The sequence below is a fragment of the Callionymus lyra genome, chromosome 10 (assembly GCF_982586985.1).
Source record: "Callionymus lyra chromosome 10, fCalLyr1.hap1.1, whole genome shotgun sequence".
Classification (NCBI taxonomy): Eukaryota; Metazoa; Chordata; class Actinopteri; order Syngnathiformes; family Callionymidae; genus Callionymus; species Callionymus lyra.
This window is the reverse complement of record NC_141827.1, coordinates 20,539,008-20,556,810: the sequence shown is the minus strand read 5'-3', so window position 1 is coordinate 20,556,810 and position 17,803 is coordinate 20,539,008. Positions and strand designations below refer to the sequence as shown.

At 40.3% G+C, this 17,803-nt stretch overlaps 1 protein-coding gene across 2 annotated transcripts in view; it reads right to left on the bottom strand.

The window, feature by feature from the left end:
* Nucleotides 1–17,803, bottom strand: part of foxp4 (forkhead box P4) — a 93,501-nt gene that overhangs the window by 40,629 nt on the left and 35,069 nt on the right. For both annotated transcript variants that reach the window (XM_087800040.1, XM_087800038.1), the window contains exon 3: nt 3,131–3,220. In XM_087800040.1, the coding sequence (XP_087656166.1) occupies nt 3,131–3,220 (90 nt within the window). The remainder of the gene's footprint in view (nt 1–3,130; nt 3,221–17,803) is intronic.

The following is a 17,803-nucleotide window of genomic DNA, read 5'->3' as shown; positions in this document are numbered from 1 at the left end:
CCGGCGTACGATCTCTCCGCTTTCGGATTTCTAAGGTGATTAAGTGAAAGCACGGCTTTTCATGCTGGACTCGATGTGAGCGAGAAACACTCGCTTCCCCTGCTATGGATGCATCTAGCTGTTTAGATGAAACAATGTATCCTTTTTTACCTTTTTGATTTTAAATTTGAGTGTCTTTTGGCAAGAACCTGGCGAGGCTACGCGTATATATTTGTAGTACTGTCGAGTACTTGACTCGTTAAACCACATGACTCTTGATGAAGTACCTTCTTTCATTTGTTTTGAAACCAAAATATGTAGAAATATCAGCTTTAAAAGCAGCTTGGAGTCGACTGTATCCTCTCGTCCTCAGTCGTCTCCAGGATCTCGCAGGATTTCATTGTTCCTTTTGATGCGTTACGATTGCTGCCATCTAGCGGCCGGAAGTTTAAATGCAACACAAAAACGAACAAAAACTTTGAATAGTTTGTTGAATAAATTTGAATTTGTTCATTTTAAACAAAATGTATTTAAATGTAAACAAAACCAACTTTGGTAAAACGTCAAATATGATTTGTATTTTTTGGAAGAAAAAAAAATCGGTAGAAAATTCATATATTTTCTATAGTGTTAAAAATAAATGCTATAACATGTCCTACATGTACAAAAAATGTGTCTATTTTACATCGTACAAATAACAAGAAACCTTCTTAAATGAAGGTTTTCAACAACATAATTAATTTTATCTGCGAGGGAGATTATGCTTTGAAGGAAGGGATTTAATTTTGTTGAACTCTAGTTCCGTTCGGATCCACTCGTATGGCTTCTAACTGCTGCTGCTTATGCTCCTAACCCTGCTTTAAACTACCAAAGCACGAAACATATGCCAGAAAACTCCAATATTTAAGACAAAGCATACGATCAAATGACTTTAATAAATCAACTTTAATGTGTTTGTAGTGACAAATTGTGTTGTATTATTCAACAAGAACAACACACCTAGTCGTATAGCGACTTTATACAAAATGATGCGAGTTGGATTCCAAGTCCAAAAACTACCAATAAGATTCTTGATTCATGGAAGTTGTTTAATTGATTAAACTGTGTTTTTATTAAGTAACATGAAATGAGCTCCTTGGCAGAGGTATGCTTGTGTTTTTCTGGTTGAATTTCTCGATTGAAATCAGCTTTTCATACCATTTTAAATGTTGCTCCTAAGCTTTGGAACGATCTTCCTCTCTCTTTGTGCTTGATGGAGAATCTACTGAAACATCTTAAGACATTTTTATTTGTTCAGGCTTTTCCTTGATTTTCTGGAACTCCTGTTGTGTTATCAGTTTTATCTTGCCCTTTAAAATATATACTTTATTGAATATTGTTTTGATGGTTTAAGCGCTTTGCGACCCTGGTCTAGAAAAGCGCTATACAAATAAAAATTACTTACTTACTTACTTACAAATAACTTTGTTCAATGCGGTTTTTTGGTGCATGTCATTGGGGCTGTTGTTTACTGTGTGTGTTTTGTGAGTCACTGCGAGCACATTTACAAGCCTCCCTTTCCAAGAAAAGCCCAACAGAGGTGGAATACATTTCACACTCCGTTTTACACTCGGATGTCGATTAAGATTATCAATCATCCACCCTCCTCTTCTCTTTGCTCATCTTAACCCACATGTACGCACCATGAAATGTGTGTGTTGTGTGTGTGTGTGTGTGTGTGTGTGTGTGTGTGTGTGTGTGTGTGTGTGTGTGTGTGTGTGTGTGTGTGTGTGTGTGTGTGTGTGTGTGTGTGTGCAGGGTGTGTGGGGCCGGTCACGCTGACAGCTCAGACAACAGAGATGTAGCGTGGATGCCCTGGATAACATCGAGGCGCGAATCAGGCCAGGCACCAACAAACAAGACAAACAAGACAGACATCTCGGGAGTAAAGAGGAGAAGAAAGAGAGAGAGAGAGAGAGAGAGAGAGAGAGAAAGAGGGGCATCACCAGAGAGATGCACAGTCCATGGTATTTACCTTACTTTCACTTTTAATCTCGCAGTTCCCTTAAAAAAAAGAGTCTGATGGACTCGTCCAGCATCAGTACAGATGGCGACCATATGAGCGCGACCGGGACAGACTTGTCTGCATGTTTGAATACACTTGAATTCATATCAGGCTTATTATTTAAATGTGTGGTATGTTTAACCGATCCAGATGTGACAACAACTGTCTTTTCAATGTCACCAAGTTAAGTTTCACCACAAGCTAATGGATGATTTCTGTTTCACGTTCGCTGGTTCCAAAAGAATAGACTTTGACGAAATTCATTCGTTTTGATAAATGGTTAGGACTAAAATATCCATTTCTCTTCTGCATCAATTCAGCTAATTTATATATATTTTTTTAATTGTTTAAGTAGAAACAGGTGATTCATCTTTGGCATAAATCTCTTAATCCACTTCTGCTCTGCTGCACCAAGAATTTAATCATTTTAAAGGATTTTTTTTGGGATAATATACTCTCACTGTCGCTTGTAAAGTGTTTAAAATTGTAAATGTATCAATAATTGTTCATGTTGAGTTATGATGTTATTTCTACAGCTAAAATCATCAGAATTAGTCGATATTTTTCTCTTTTATTTAAAAGTATATCATTATTTTACTTAGGACATAAAAGAAAAAGTATGTTTTTAAAGGAGTTTTTCAGAAGGAATACATTTAAAAAAGTGAGCACTGATTGTGTATCTAACATTGTAATACAGTATACTACTTTATCTCTTTTGACTCTTCTAAGGCTAACATCCAAACATCCTTTTGTAGAGGTTATTCAACTTTTCAGTTTTAATATCGGCCCAAACCTAAATAAATATTTAATTGAGGATGATGTATTTAATGGGTAGCATTAGCGCACAATTCCATCAACATTTATGGATGGTTTTATTTCACTAAAGAGCTTTTGTGATGATTCAAAACACCCACTCCTGGAGCACAGGATCAGAACACGTGCCCATATTGAACTGTGGAGTTGACGTGGCACTGCGGTGAAGCAGGCGGCCAGAGGTTTAATAATATACAGATTCTGACTAAACAGCATTTGGATTGCACATCTGTGTGTTTGTGATGTCTGGACGAGTGTGTGTGTGTGTATGTGTGTGTGTGTGCATGCTCTGACCTGCACGGCGCTCTGTTTGACCTCGTTGTTGCCAGGAGAGTTGAGTCCAGAAGCCTGTTGGAAAAGGAACTGTCTGGCTGCCTGGAGCGCCTACGAGAGAGAAATGGAGATGATCAGACCCTCACACACACACACAAGTGATTCATAAAAGTACTTGAAAGTCTTCAACATATTGTGGACACACTAGTCACTATGTTTTTGTTTGCGTCTTTACTAGTAACTTTAATATAGTAATAAGCATCAGATCCTAGATTTAATTCAGATTTCTTACCAATTATTTTCTATTTACCGTAATTTTCGGACCATGAGGCAAACAATTATTGTAGAATAATTATAAGTAGCCTCGTGAAGTAATACTACGCAGCCTCGCAGATAAATCCTACAGAGCCTTGTGATGTCATACTAAAAACTGAAATAATACTACAGATGATCATGGAGTAATACTACGAAGCGTTACAATGTAATATTCTGAAGCCTCGCAGAGTAATACTACGAAGCCTTGCAGAGTTATACTAGGAAGCCTCGCAGTGAAATACTACGAAGCCTTGCAGTTATACTAGGAAGCCTCGCAGTGTAATAGTACGAAGCATTGTGAAGTAATACTAAAAAGTCTTGTGAAGTAATATTACGAAGCGTCACCGAGTAGTACTACGGATTCTCGTGGAGAAATACTACAAATCGTCACAGAGTATTACTACGAACCCTAATGGAGTAATACCAAGAAATCGTTTGGAGTAATACTAAGAGGTCTTGCTGAGTAATTATACAAAGCCTCATGGATTAATGCTAAAAAGTCTCATGGAGTAATACTAAGAAGTCTCATGGAGTAATACTACAAAGCGCCATGGAGTAATACTAAGAAGTCTCATGGAGTAATACTAAGAAGTCTCATAGAGTAATACTAAGAAGTCTTATGGAGTAATACTACAAAGCATCATGGAGTAATACTAAGAGGTCTCATGGAGTAATACTAAGAAGTCTCATAGAGTAATACTAAGAAGTCTTATGTAGTAATACTATGAAGTCTCATGGAGTAATACTAACAAGTCTCATAGAGTAATACTAAGAAGTCTTATGGAGTAATACTAAGATGTCTAATGGAGTAATACTAAGACGTATTGTTGAGTAATACTATTGGATCCTAGCAGAGTAATACTAAAAATGTACGAAACCTTGAACAAAGTGAACCCTCGAGATCAACTCTGTGTTCGTGAGCTTCGATTTCATCTCATCCAGACGCTCAAGTTTGCGATGACGTCGTCCCCGCGGACCTCAAAAACTCTGTCCCTGTTTTTCATCCCTCCACCCCTTCACGCTCCGTCTCGTCGGCCTCAAGGTGCAAAAAAAAATGGGTTTCCCCCACAATCCTCGGAGGCAGAAGTGTGTCAGCACATCTTCAAGTGTGTCAGTCGCACACTGTGTATGTGTGTCAGCAGTGATGTAAGGAACCGTTTGCCCTAATGTGCCCTGAAGAGCAGTGACTAACCGCCCGCCCACCACGCTCGTCTTCCCAGCGCTGCCCATTCATGCCAGTGACATGGTCTCCAGCTCACTGGTCTCTCCAGCCATGACCAGGACCAAGAGACTCCTCTGGTGCTCTCAGCTGCCAACTGGCTGTCTTTACCTCTCGATTCCTCATTGTGTTTCCAATTTTTTTTTTATTTGGCGTTCAACACTCGAACTGTCTGCCATCGAGACAAATTAGCCCCCGAGGTGGAGGCCTTAGTCGGGATGTCTGAACTGTGCTGAAAAACAAAACAAGAAAACACCCATTTGGAAAACACAAGCGTGGGTTCGCACTACAGTAAACACACACTCTCACACACACACACACACACACACACACACGGCCTGATGACAGAGGGCTCCAGAGGGGAGATAGCAGGATGCACATTTGCTTCCTCTGACTCAAAAGGGAAAGGTTCTTTAGTAAATATTGATTTACGAACGTGTGTGTGTGAGATTAAGTCCGAGGTGGAGCTCTTCCTCCGCGACACGGCGGCAGAAAACAAGCGAGAAATAGTCGCAGGTACGTGGAATAATATTTACTCCTATAAAACAAAGAAGATTAGCGGGGAGACGGAGGAGCTGGCAAATGTGTTTTCTGATGAGAACCATCTGCGGCGAGCAACACTTGCTACTTTTGCTGAGACCGCAATTAAAACACACATTTTAACACTTGGACCAAAAAAAAAAAAAAAATCTGGGGAACCCCCCTCCCATTTACTGGTTTGACCTCAACATTACAACAAGCGCAGACATATATACACACATGGACACCCCCCTCACCCCAAAAAAAAAAAAAAAAAAAAAAAAGAGAAAGAAATACAACCGCCCAGTTTGTTGGCATGTGGTGTGAATTACTCCTCGAACACCACGTCTGCCCGAGAGAGTGTGTGTTTGTCTGCGTGTGGACATGCGTGTGTGTTGGCAGGAGTTGGGGAGGCATGTCTGGCAACAATAAGGGACAATTCCACCCAAATTACCACCCTGATTACCACTATATTAAAGAGCCATTTATGGCTTTCATAAACGCTAAGAGCAGGCAGAGGTGATGCCTGTCTCCTCTGCCGAGCTTCCATTCCTGCTTGTATCCGACAGCGGACGCCGCTCCGGTGCCGCTCTCGTCACCGAAACCTTCTTCTTCATTTTTTTATCCAACGTTTATTGGGCTCAAGTTTCCTCCAACTTTGCCTCACTTCACTTCATCAGCGTTGAATCGATTAAAATCCCATTAAAAACGAACCCGTAATGAGGAAAGCGCCGGACTTTCCCCGAATCAAGTCATTCTTCATGTTCGGATTTATTTTCAAATGATCCGTCCAGCCATTAAAGGATTAATTTCACGATCCATGAATAATAGATCTTGATTAATCGCACTCGGCGAAGACTTTGACCTTTGATCGTTTTTTAAAAGTCACCGTGTTTCCTCTCGGTTTTCAACAAATTATTTTCAATGTAATAAAAGATGAATTATTTCAGCATTTCAAGTGAACTCAACACGTTGTGTTTTGAGCAAATATATTTGAGAGAAGCTCCTCTAGGCAATTCTCTTTAGATTTAATGTGTCTACTTTACTGTTGTGATTTGTAGGCCTAGCTCGCTGTTGCCCCCTGTAGTAGTGGAGGAAGTACTGCAGGAACAAGTTATTAGATAGACTAAATAAATGATTTAGTAGTTGCTAAGCAGTTCAAAGAAAAACAGTATATTGAGTCGCTTTTATTGGCAACTGGAAAAATGTTTTATTATAATTCAGTTTTATGTTTTCGTATTATTTATGACAAATAGACACATTATGAGTTTTTCTTTCAATCATATGACGTCAGTCTTTTCCATCCTGTCCCGACTCCCTAGTCATAACGAAAACGACACTACAAGACAATTTTTTGAAAACACATAAACTGTAAAAGCTAATAATCCAAGAACACAACCATTAACCTGATGGTTTGCTATAAAACACAAATTAAACTATAACATTTTAATCAGGCTTGTCTTTTATAATGATTTGTATTTCAGGTTGTTCAAGTTTTCATGTAATTCTTTTTTAGACACTTTCCATCCACCTGCTAGAAACTCCACATAATGTCACTTCTAACTTGTTTTTGTTTTATTGCAGTACATTATGGGAGAGATTAGGAGAACTGCCCCACATCTACTTAAAAAAAAAAAAAAATTGTTTTACACTGAGTAATTTTCATCTTCAAGTGTCATCACACACACACACACACAAAGTGACACATGGTTCGGGGGCCACGGGAGCCAAACTCTCATATCTACTTTGTCAAGAAGCACTTCTGTGATCTGACCCCTCGCTTTCATTTCTGCTCTTCACTCTCCGAGCTGGTCTCTTTCTCTCCGTGACCCGGGCGAGCTCCGCCATTGTACGGCGTTCACACAAACCAGCTCCTCCTAGACCCCTCCCCAACCCCGGCTCCCTGTTCCCCCTGTGGCATTCTTGGGGGCGCGCTGCACCTTTAAAGAAAATATGAGGGAGGCCTAAAGAGGGAGGCCCAACAACAGAGTCTTTGTGCTGCCGTGGAGGACTCACACTCGCACATAAACACACATGCGCACACATCAGTGGTGTCAGACAGGTTTTATTAGAGAGAGAGAGAGAGAGGGAGGGAGGGAGGGAGAGGGAGGGAGGAAGGGGAAGGAGGGGTGAGGAGGTCACTGCTCAGCTTGGAGGCCTGTGTGTGAGGGTGTGTGTGTTCGAGACGGTTTTCGGTGTGTGAGTTCTTCTGACTTGTCATCACTCTCCGCAGTAAATCATCGCCTCCAACACAACCTTTAATAACAGAGCATTTTTCCATCCATCAGGGTCACACACACACACACACACACACACACACACACACACACACGTTTCTCCGCGGCCACTACCTGTTGTCCGCGAAAAACAACATGGCTCTTCCATAGGTGAGTGTGTCACGGTTGCATGTGTGCCTGGATCAGATTGCTAAAGCAAACAGGTCGGTGCGTGTGTGATGAATCTGGCCTCTAATCCACCCGGTGTGTTTGGGTGAGACACCGAGCGAGAAGTAAAGTAATCTAAACAGAGGGATGGGGAGGAGAGGGCGGGGGGGGGGGAGAGACAGGTGGGTACCATATGTTGGAGTAATCCGTCAGTACTGACTAAGGTCCATTGTCGACGGGCCGAAAAAGCAAACAAACGTACCCCCTTCTATCCTCTCCTGCGCACCCCGAGTCCAGCCCGCTGCCCCCTTTTAGCAAACAGCTCAGAGGCAGACACCGGCTGCCCTCGGGGGGGAAAGAGGGGAGAGAAATGGGGGAGAGAGAGAGAGAGAGAGAGAGAGGGGCATATTGGATTGATTCGACTGTATACGCTCACAGATCATTGATTCAGATGCTAACAGAGCATCACCTGTGGTTCTTCACCCTCATCCTGCCCCCGGGAGTGAAGACAAGAGACGTCGCTTTTTCAAAATGTATTTTCTGTCCATCAAGTCCTGTGTCATCCATGTACTCTTCAACGTTCACTGCACTTTGACAAATGCTGGCAAAAAGCCCACGAAATTCTAAATATGATCAGAATGTTTAACTATTCTCAAGGGTTCGTCCTAGCTACGAAATGTAAAAACTCCCCTGAAAGTAGAGAATCTGGACTTCTGGAGATTCACCTGCACAAGTGCAACATTTGTGTCACAAAACCACCTGGAGCATCGTTTTTATTAAATTAAAAATGTTTTTTTGTAAGCATAAGACAAGAGCTCCACTATGATGTGTGCACTTATATGTAGAATTATGGTAAATGAATTTGTAGCTACAGTGATGAGTTCACTGAGAGGGTCTGAGACGAAGAGAGAGTTGTGTTTAGAATGTTGTTGCAGAGTTTATTGAGTTTTAAACTGTTGTTTCTTTCAGTTTTAAAACTATTTGGACTGTGTTTTTTCAGTCATTTGCACCAACATTTGTTTTATTTTTAGCTCAACGACTGTTTTAAGTGTTACTACGACTGAATAGTTAAAAGTAAAAGTCAAGATGTAACCAAATAGGTAAAATGTATTTTTTTTACTTTTGTTATTTGTGTAATTTATAGTGAGCATGTTATAAAGTTGTAAAATACATATTTTTAAGTAACTGCCAGATGTTGGAAATTAATTGGAAAAAATGATAGTGCTCACTATGTGCAGAGCCATAAAATAAAAAGAATCCCAGGACACTTATTGAGCTAATAACGATATTCTTGGAGTGGAGTGAAGCGACCATCAGTCTATCCAACCTTCAGTTCAATTAGAAATCTCTCATAAACAAGATAATACGAGTGCACAACCACAACCTCATGAGGTAACACTTTCATATCTTCGTCGAGACGAGGAATGAGATTCAGGACGATCGTCTGATAGAACTTGTTTTTCTCTCTTGGCACTCCGCCCTACCTTCACTCTCTTGTTCACCTCCTATGATCGTCAACAGACATACATATAATACTCAATACTAGCTTGACTGATTTCTGAGATATTAAAGTCAGTTATGACATCATTATGGAAGACACTGAATGTCGTTATTTCATTGTTTGGGTCAAAATGTTGTGAAAAAAGCTATTTCAAACATCAACTTGAACTTATAGAAAGACCCTTAAATCTTCCTGGCGTTTGCATTAAAACTATACAAGTGAATACCTCACCAAGGTTTCACGGCCACAAGCTCTTTCTTCCTCGCGCCCCTCCTCTCTCCTCCTCAAATCTGTTACCCATACTCTCGTCCACCGCAGTAAATTTAGTGAGCAGATTAGGGTTCGACGCAGGCCTAAAATAGCTTGTCCAGGCCTACCGTTGGCACCTCGGCTTTGAAAAATGCAGCTGCTGGCCTCATGAAGGGACCCTCGCCTCCACATTAGCGTCTGACCAGAACCATCCGCTGTCACGTCAACTGTGAACCCGACACCAGCGGCTGCAGGCCAAGCCGGGTTTGGACCCGAACCAAAGACATCCGTCAGATTGTTCGTCGTCACAAATTGAACGTATTTATGCAAAACTGGATTACAGATGTTTCTCCTCCGGTGCGGTGTCGAGACGTTGTTATTCTTAGCTGGAGAATTTTTCTAAAGTTAAAACTCACTTCTTTTTTGAAGGTTTAAAAATTATAAAATAATAACACATATTTTAAGTGAACTAAATAAACTAGTTAAAAAGAAGATAAAGCAAGAAAAAAGTTTTGATAAAATCACAACAGGTGTAAGAAAAAATCCACCGCAGAGTTTCTTTCCAATATTAAATAACTTACACCTAAAACTTTAACTTTAACCTATATATTGAATTGAATGATGTTTCCACTGACATAATTCAAATGTTTTTTTCTCTTTAAAGTTCAGATTTGAATATGTATTCAACACACCTGATGACTAATTGAATATTTATGGAAGACTTTTTTTTATCTTTATTTATTTATTATTTTCACCTCATTTTAAAGACATGTAAGATTCATATTTAAATGTATTTAACTACTGCATATTTTCATTTATTAAAATGTATTATATAATATAATAGTTTTTATGATTATGATTCATAAAGTTGTAAAGAGAGTTTAGATTTATTAAACATTTATTGACACTCATTAGTCATTTCAATTATAAATGTCTTCTTATATTAATAACAACAAATTAAATTATTATAAATTTGATTTTATTGTAATGGTTGTCTTTTTATTTCAGTTTGTGTGACCACATTAAGTCATTCACTCAATACTTTTTATTTATGATATTTGATACAATTTTTCACATTATATATGTTTTACTGTCACAAAGACGTCTTTGCTCAAAGGCAAAAGGAAAGTGTGTCGAACACCAGTTGACCTGATTAGCTAAAGTAAGTCACGTGGAAATGTCATTTACCGTCGCGTGGAAAAGAACTTTAAAAGTGTTTATTAAAATTAATGAATCTGGCTTTAGCTAATAAAAGGCTCGACACTTCAAAAGGAGACACCGGATTATTGTTGGTGCTCTGGGGCAGAGCGGTCGGAGAGCCGGGTTTCCACGGAGTAAACATCCAGGCAGTCTGAACCAAAGCCTGCTAAAGCCGGCCAATTTCACGGTGGGTTACAAGAAAAAGTTGACTCTGCCAAGCTTTTGCCCCCTTTTCCTCCGACTCTTCCTCGCGCCGGCCCTCCTCTGTCTCTGGCATTAATCAGGTCTTTCCGGTCTCCCCTTCGCCAGCTTTCCTGCCATTTGTTTTCACTCATAGCAACGCCGACTTCAAACCAGTTGTCCGGCTATATAAGTGAGCATGAAAGGCACCTCGATCCGTTAAGGCCCGCCGCCGAGCTATCAGGAACACCTTCAGAGACACCGGGCCCGCCGCAGCGCTGTTATTTAATGTAATGTTTCCGCAATATAAAGAGCGTTCGAGGGCTGAGGTTTTAAAACGGCTGAAGCAAGCTTCTTTGGGCCCAGACTGACCATTAAAAAGGGAGGAAAGAGCGCGTCCCGGTGCCAACTCAATAAAAACTCGCAAAACTCTAAAAGGAACTTCAAAATATGGCGTAATGTTTAAAAAAGGGGTGATTTAGCCGCCTTTTTTCACATCCTATTTTTCACAAAAGGGACCTGTTCTGGACTCCGGGGACCCTGCCGTTTTCCAGATGGTCCCCCCACACCCCCTCCGCCCCCCTTTAGTTCAAATACATCTATCGGCTCGTAAAAAAATCCGTCTGAGTAACTCACGACTGCTTCACATCATTACACGATTCATCATCCTCCGCACGCCCCTATCAAGACGTTGTTGTCAGTGTTGTCTCTTCCACTAGCCGCTGAAAGGCGTATAAATAGTGGCGGATGATGAGGTGAGGCGGGACGAAGAGGAACTCCCATTTGGGAAAGAGGATAAAAAAAACAAAAAAAAACGGTGCTCCTCTTAACTGGAGAACTCATCTCAGTCCAGGCGGCTAATTGATGGCAAATAGATCTACAGCAGTTTCCTCACGCACACATAAATAGACGTCATACTTTATATACACATGTGCCGTTTCCCTGCGGTTTTGCAGCACAGCTCGTTTGGCAATAGAGGAAGGTCTCGCTCCAGACAGACCCAGCCCACAGGCACACACACACACACACACACACACGATGTGTTTTGTAATATTTAACCCTCATCTCGCATCAGGTAGGACAGTGGGACGGTTAGGTACGCTCCGGGGAAGACGCATTAGGACGATAACCCGGAGCGTTTAAACTCCTTTTACAGTCAGACAGGAGGAAGCCCGGCGCTCCGTGATGAGGAAAGCCTGGCAGGCAGGCCGCACATATGGAAGCTGTTTAAGTGTTATTATTAATAACCAGAGAAGAAGAAGAAAAAAAAAAAAATCAAACTAATAACACATGCAGGACACTGCCAAGTCTCCGCTCGGGAGACAGAGGGAAAACACATACATACATAAACAGAGACTGTCTGCCATGTGCACACACACATGTATACACACAGACGCCTATTGCTTAAACAGAAAAACACCTTCCCGCCCTGCCTGCCCGCCCGCCGTCCACGGAAATAAAACTCTTTATTTTTTTTATGTGCTGCACTCTCCACCTGGTGGTGGAGGCGGACACGCCCTCACACCCGCCGCACAAACGCCGGAAGCGGCCCGACGAAAAAAAAAATCTGCCACGAGTTAGACTTAGGAGCACAAACAAAAATCTTGAACTTCCCCAAATGAGAAGCAGGGCTAAGGGTGTGTCCCGAAAATAAAGGGGAAATGGTGTGTGAAGTTGGCGCAGCTCGCTCCGAGCAGCAGGGCAGGCGGGCCAGAGTCAACGTACAGAACACATTTGTGCAGCAAGTTTCAGCTAAACGCTTTGGAAATGATGATTTTGTGTTGCCTTCATGCGTGAGCATCGTTTAAAGAACTTTTACTTACCACTAAGCCAATGGCTTTACGTGCAATGGCGTAACGCTAATAAGCGTTAGCGCTAGCATTAGCAATAGCATCAGCCTTGGGGTGAGAAAAAAGTAATTTAACTTTCCTTAAATGAAATAAATCTGTTTTTTAACACAGATGAACATTAACATTTAAATTCTTATTTTTCTTTTAAACATTTTTACATTTTTTTAATCTACCTTTTAATTATTTATGGTGCATTTGTTTTTTAATTTATTGTTTGGGCCTCATCTTTTGGACTTCAATTGGTCCAGATTGTTCAAGGAAGTCATATTAAAGAGAATATACACACATATTACATGTTTAACCTTGTAATCATTTGATAAGTAGTCCATTTAGTTTCAGTAAATTCATTTGTAAAATAATAATATGGTGAAATCAGACTCAAACATTGATCAAGAATTTGAAAAAATGATGGAAAATATAAACATATCTCTATTTGCAGTTAATTAATGTGATTCCCGTCAGTTTTAACTTTCACTCTTGGCTTATTAAGACTGTGGCTTCTTAACTATTGAATGAAAGGAGTTGAAAATGTGCAAATAAATGAAGGAAATAAATATAAATAAGAAATAAATCCTTTTTTTTATACCCAACATTTCCATTTTCCTCCATTTTTTTTAACTGTTTTTACTATATCTTCGGACAATAACAAAACCAAAGAAACCACTCAAACATTTTTATTGTATTTTTTTACAATTTGTTTTTCTATTTGTTTATTTTATTTATTAACAAAAACTTTTTTGTAAGTAATCGAAACTTTATATAATTTACTTAATTGTCTATAAATGCTCATACTATTTAAAAGTAAGATACTTCCATATTGCACTGCAACAATTGAAGGTAGTGACATTATTTACTGCTGCTGTTTTTAAGTTGTTTAAGTGTTATATTGTCATTATCTCTTCAGCTCAACTGACTGGATGACGACTGCAGCCTCATATTTTCACACAGTTTAACGTTGGCGTCCCAGAGCCAAAGAAGAAGAAGAAGAAAGTGAGAAGAGCTACATTCCTGCCTTCCTCCCTGTTGACTCTAATCTCTTCTTTAAAACTGTGCGCACAAAGAGCCGGCACAGACTAGCTAATTAGCAACACTTTAGACCTCTGCAGCTATTGTGTGCACAAGTGTGTGTGTGTGTGTGTGTGTGTGCATCCTAGACTCTCAACTGTTTCCAGGGTAACAACTTTTCCAGCAGCCTTGTAAGTGTTTCACACTATATCTTCTAAAATGTCTGGCGTTGTTCGGGGAGTTGAGGGAGGATAGAGCCATAAATAGGGACTCGGGTTCGACCTGTGTTCACGACGGGGTTGTTAACTTATGCTCGCTTGTTTCGGTGTCGCGCTCCGAACCACACAATTCATTCAAGCACTGCAATTAAAGCCCATTACGGTGTGTTCATCAAAGCCACAAACACTCTCCGTGGTGACATCATGGAGGGTTTTTTTTTTCTGTGAGACCTTTCACCCCGAAAAAAACAGCAATTCTCTTTAAGTTGTGTTATTTACTTGTCAGCACCGACACTTTAGTTTCCTCCAAACACTCCCATGGCAACCAATCCCACCCCAACCTCTTCAGGTGGAATGTGTGTACACCTCAGTTTCCACAACAGAAGCAGGACAAACACACATACACACACACATTTCCTCTGGTATCTGTCTATTCTTGCCTCCGAGTCGATCAACCGTGATGGGTCCATGCTGGCAGTTCTGGCCCGGTGGACCATGACTACTGTCCATCTGCACCTTATCCATGAAGGCTTTTGTGTTCAAGATACACGACATGGATTTCTTTTTTTTTTTTCTTCTGCAGAAGAGTTTTGATCTCTGTTCAGAAGAAATGTTTCATATCCTTCATTCATGAATAAAGAGTTGCTAACATAACTGACGAGTGAGTCAACATTTTTGAATTTGTAGGTGTGACCCTGGCTTGCCAGGATGAGGACATTAGATTAATTATTTGTTCATTTTAATTATTATTTTGTTCTTTTTTTCCTTAGGTTGTTGAATGGTTTAAGTGCTGCACAATATTGAACAGAATCTGTATTTATTTACAAGATTTAATTCATTTTTTATTTTAAAAAAGTTGGCCCAAAAAGAAACACCCCGAGTTATTGCATTATTAATCCCAAAATCATATAAATTATAGAAATGATTAGAAAAATTAAAATAACAAAATGGGGAAATAATAAGAAATGCTTTGTTTATTTAATTTTACTATTAGTGTTCGTTTATCTGATAGTAAGTTAAGAAAAGTTAAGAAAATAAAAAAACTATCCGTTATTAATATAAATAATACAATAAAAAGTTGATAATATATTTAGTTTTCTTCCTCTGTGTCTTTATCAAGAGGTAGTTGAGACCAGAAAACGAAATAAAGTGCATTACTTGACTGTAAGTGGAGATACGAGGATTATCCCGCAGCTGCGTAGATAAGAGCGCATCGATAGAAGAGTGTAAGTAAAAGTCAGAAGAGAAGATGAAGAGAATTCTCCAAAGGAAAGTCGGCTCTTCTATGGCCGTCTTTGTATCGCCCCGGCAACAGCGGTGGGTGTTCTGTGACGCCGGGCAACCCGACTCACCCCTCCTTTTGTTTGGGCGTGAACTTTGGCGACCTGTGAACTCCACTGACCTCAGATAAATAAAAAAAAAAAGAAAAAAAAAAGGGAAGGTTTGGCCCAGTCCAAGGGAAAGCTTTTAGGAGGTGACAGCACTCAGAGCGAGGCCTGCGACTGATTTACTGGCCCACACAGACGACGGACAACCGCACACGCACAGATGCTCACACGAAATTAATATCAACAAGTGCACTTTTAGAGTCCCACCTGCACACTAGAAACACATTTTCTCTTTTTTTCCCCCTCGTTCTGTCTTTCCGCTGTCTGCCTGTTCACCTGCGCTTCCTCTCCAGCGCTGACCCGAGGGTGAACCCCACTGAAGAACCGCGGGTCAAACAGGACATAACTGTCCCAGTGACCAGCGTTCACCTCCATAATTTAGCGGCTCCTCTCAGCTGCAGCTGTTTAATACAATCATACGTCTTAGAATCACACTCAGGCGCGGACAAGCTCGATACTCCAAACGATCGAGGAGACGCTCATCGGCGCGAGAACCGGATGATTTGTCATGTAAAACACATGAGAGCGTTTGCTGTAGAAACACGTCAATTAAGCAGATTTTCTGCTGTTTTAATTTATGATCTGCAGCACTTTTCCACCGAGGCTTTTTGCTCTGGTTCTGAGACGTCTAGGAGGTTAGACATCTTAACGTGAAGCATTTAATATAAGTATTAAGTGAATTGATTTCGACTGTGTCATCCACTTGTATGGCTTTTTACCCTTGTGTTATCTTTGGGTCAAGGTGACCCAGTGGCCCAAAAACAGTAATAGAGTTCCATGTATTTTTTGGTCGTAGATCTTGACCCATAGACAAACACATGTTTTCCGGCCACTGGATCACCTTGACTGCTTCCCTAAAAACACTTAGTTTAAAACTCGACTTTATAGAAAAAACAGAACAGGAATGAAATATAAAATAAATCAGATTGAACTGTCAGAAAAGCTGTAATTAAGCTGAATTCATCTTTGGCTTTACTACGTGTAATAACACGTCTTGAGTGTAACACCCTTTAATTACATAGTTTTATAGCTACTTTATATTTCATAGATTATTATTCTAACCTCCAGTGGAGATAACTTATTACACTTGTTCTTCTTGTGTGGCAGCGGAGAGAGAGATCGATGTGACATTTACACCAACCTGAGGCGTCTTTATTGGGAGTTATTCTCCACACGCTCTTGTAAGCATCAACATCCACGTTCACTCCGGGGTCGTCGGATTGTGCGACAACCTGCTCCTGAGCAACGCGCTCGCCATCCTCGTCGCGCCCCGGAAACCTCTCACCTCGATCTATAAATATTAAATATAATACCGCCGTGGTTTAAGCTCTAATCCAATAAATCTTGGCACAAGTACAGCGTGTAAAGTGGAGCGCACAAACCAGTTATCTTTCATCAGTGTTTGTGTATATCTGAGATCTATATCAGCTCCCCCTGATCTCCAGTCATCTCCGCGGCTCCTTAATTACACCCTTCATTAACTCACATCAGCCCATCGCGTTTGCGCGCCCATGAGCAAGTGACGGTATATTTCTGAGCACAGGAAGAGGGAGAAGACACGGAAGCCTCCAACTAAAATCGACCTTTTTCTCAACGTAATAAAGCAGTTTTGAGCCCCTCGGTGTGTCTGGAGGGGGGGAGGAAACCCTGCTCAAGGTGTGTAGTCGACCGTTGACTGGCACTGTGAGGAGGAAACTAGTTTTTTTTTTCTCTTTTTTTTTTTCTTTTTTCTCAGTCGGAGTTGCAGAAAAGTGACGGCTGTTGTGTTGACAACAGAGTGCAGTCTGCAGCCTTGACTTCACCACTAAATCTGACGCTTACAATCTTGGTCTACTGCTTAGATTAAATCAAAGACATTTAAATGTTTTTTTTCTTCAAGTTTATAGTCATTTACATTTAAATCTTTGCTCAAGTTTTCAACCAACAAATAAAATTATAATAAACTAATTATTTATGTGTATGAGTAGCACATTAACTAGATATTAATCAATAAGTAGTATGTATTAGGAACTTTCAATGCATTTATTTATTCAAGAATATCCAAACATCACCCCAACTGCTAGTTATTACCAATAAATAATAGTTAATGTTGATATATTGAATGTGTGCACCGAAAAAGTGTTGTATTATAATGGTTTAAGGGTAATAATAGTTTATTACCCATATTTCAACATCAATATCAATATCAAATATAGGCTTTGTTCTTTTTGACGTTAAAGTATTTACGTTTTGAACCATACTAAATAGTAAGCTATAGTATCACTTTCCATGTCCAAGATAAACCACGGTGTTTAAGCTTTAAACTTTCTTTTTCCTCGACTGATTCCCGTCCTAACTTTTGACCAGAGATGAACCAGGTCACCATCGTAAGTTAAGCTGGTAGACGTGCTTTTGTGACACAGAGATAGACAATGAAAGACTCAAGAAAGCTTCCTAGTTATTTATTGGCGACTAATACTTTTGCTAATGTTGATTTATCACCTAAAGGACGGGGGGGAGATTAAGAAGTGGGGATGACAGAGGGGTCGGGGAATTGAAGACACCTGTTTCGTGTCAGTGTACGTCACGCTGATAAACACACACACACACACACACACTCGAAGGTTCAGATTCCCTTCATCCTTTTTTCACCCGCTTCTTCCTATAACGCCGCTCTTTGTTTTCGC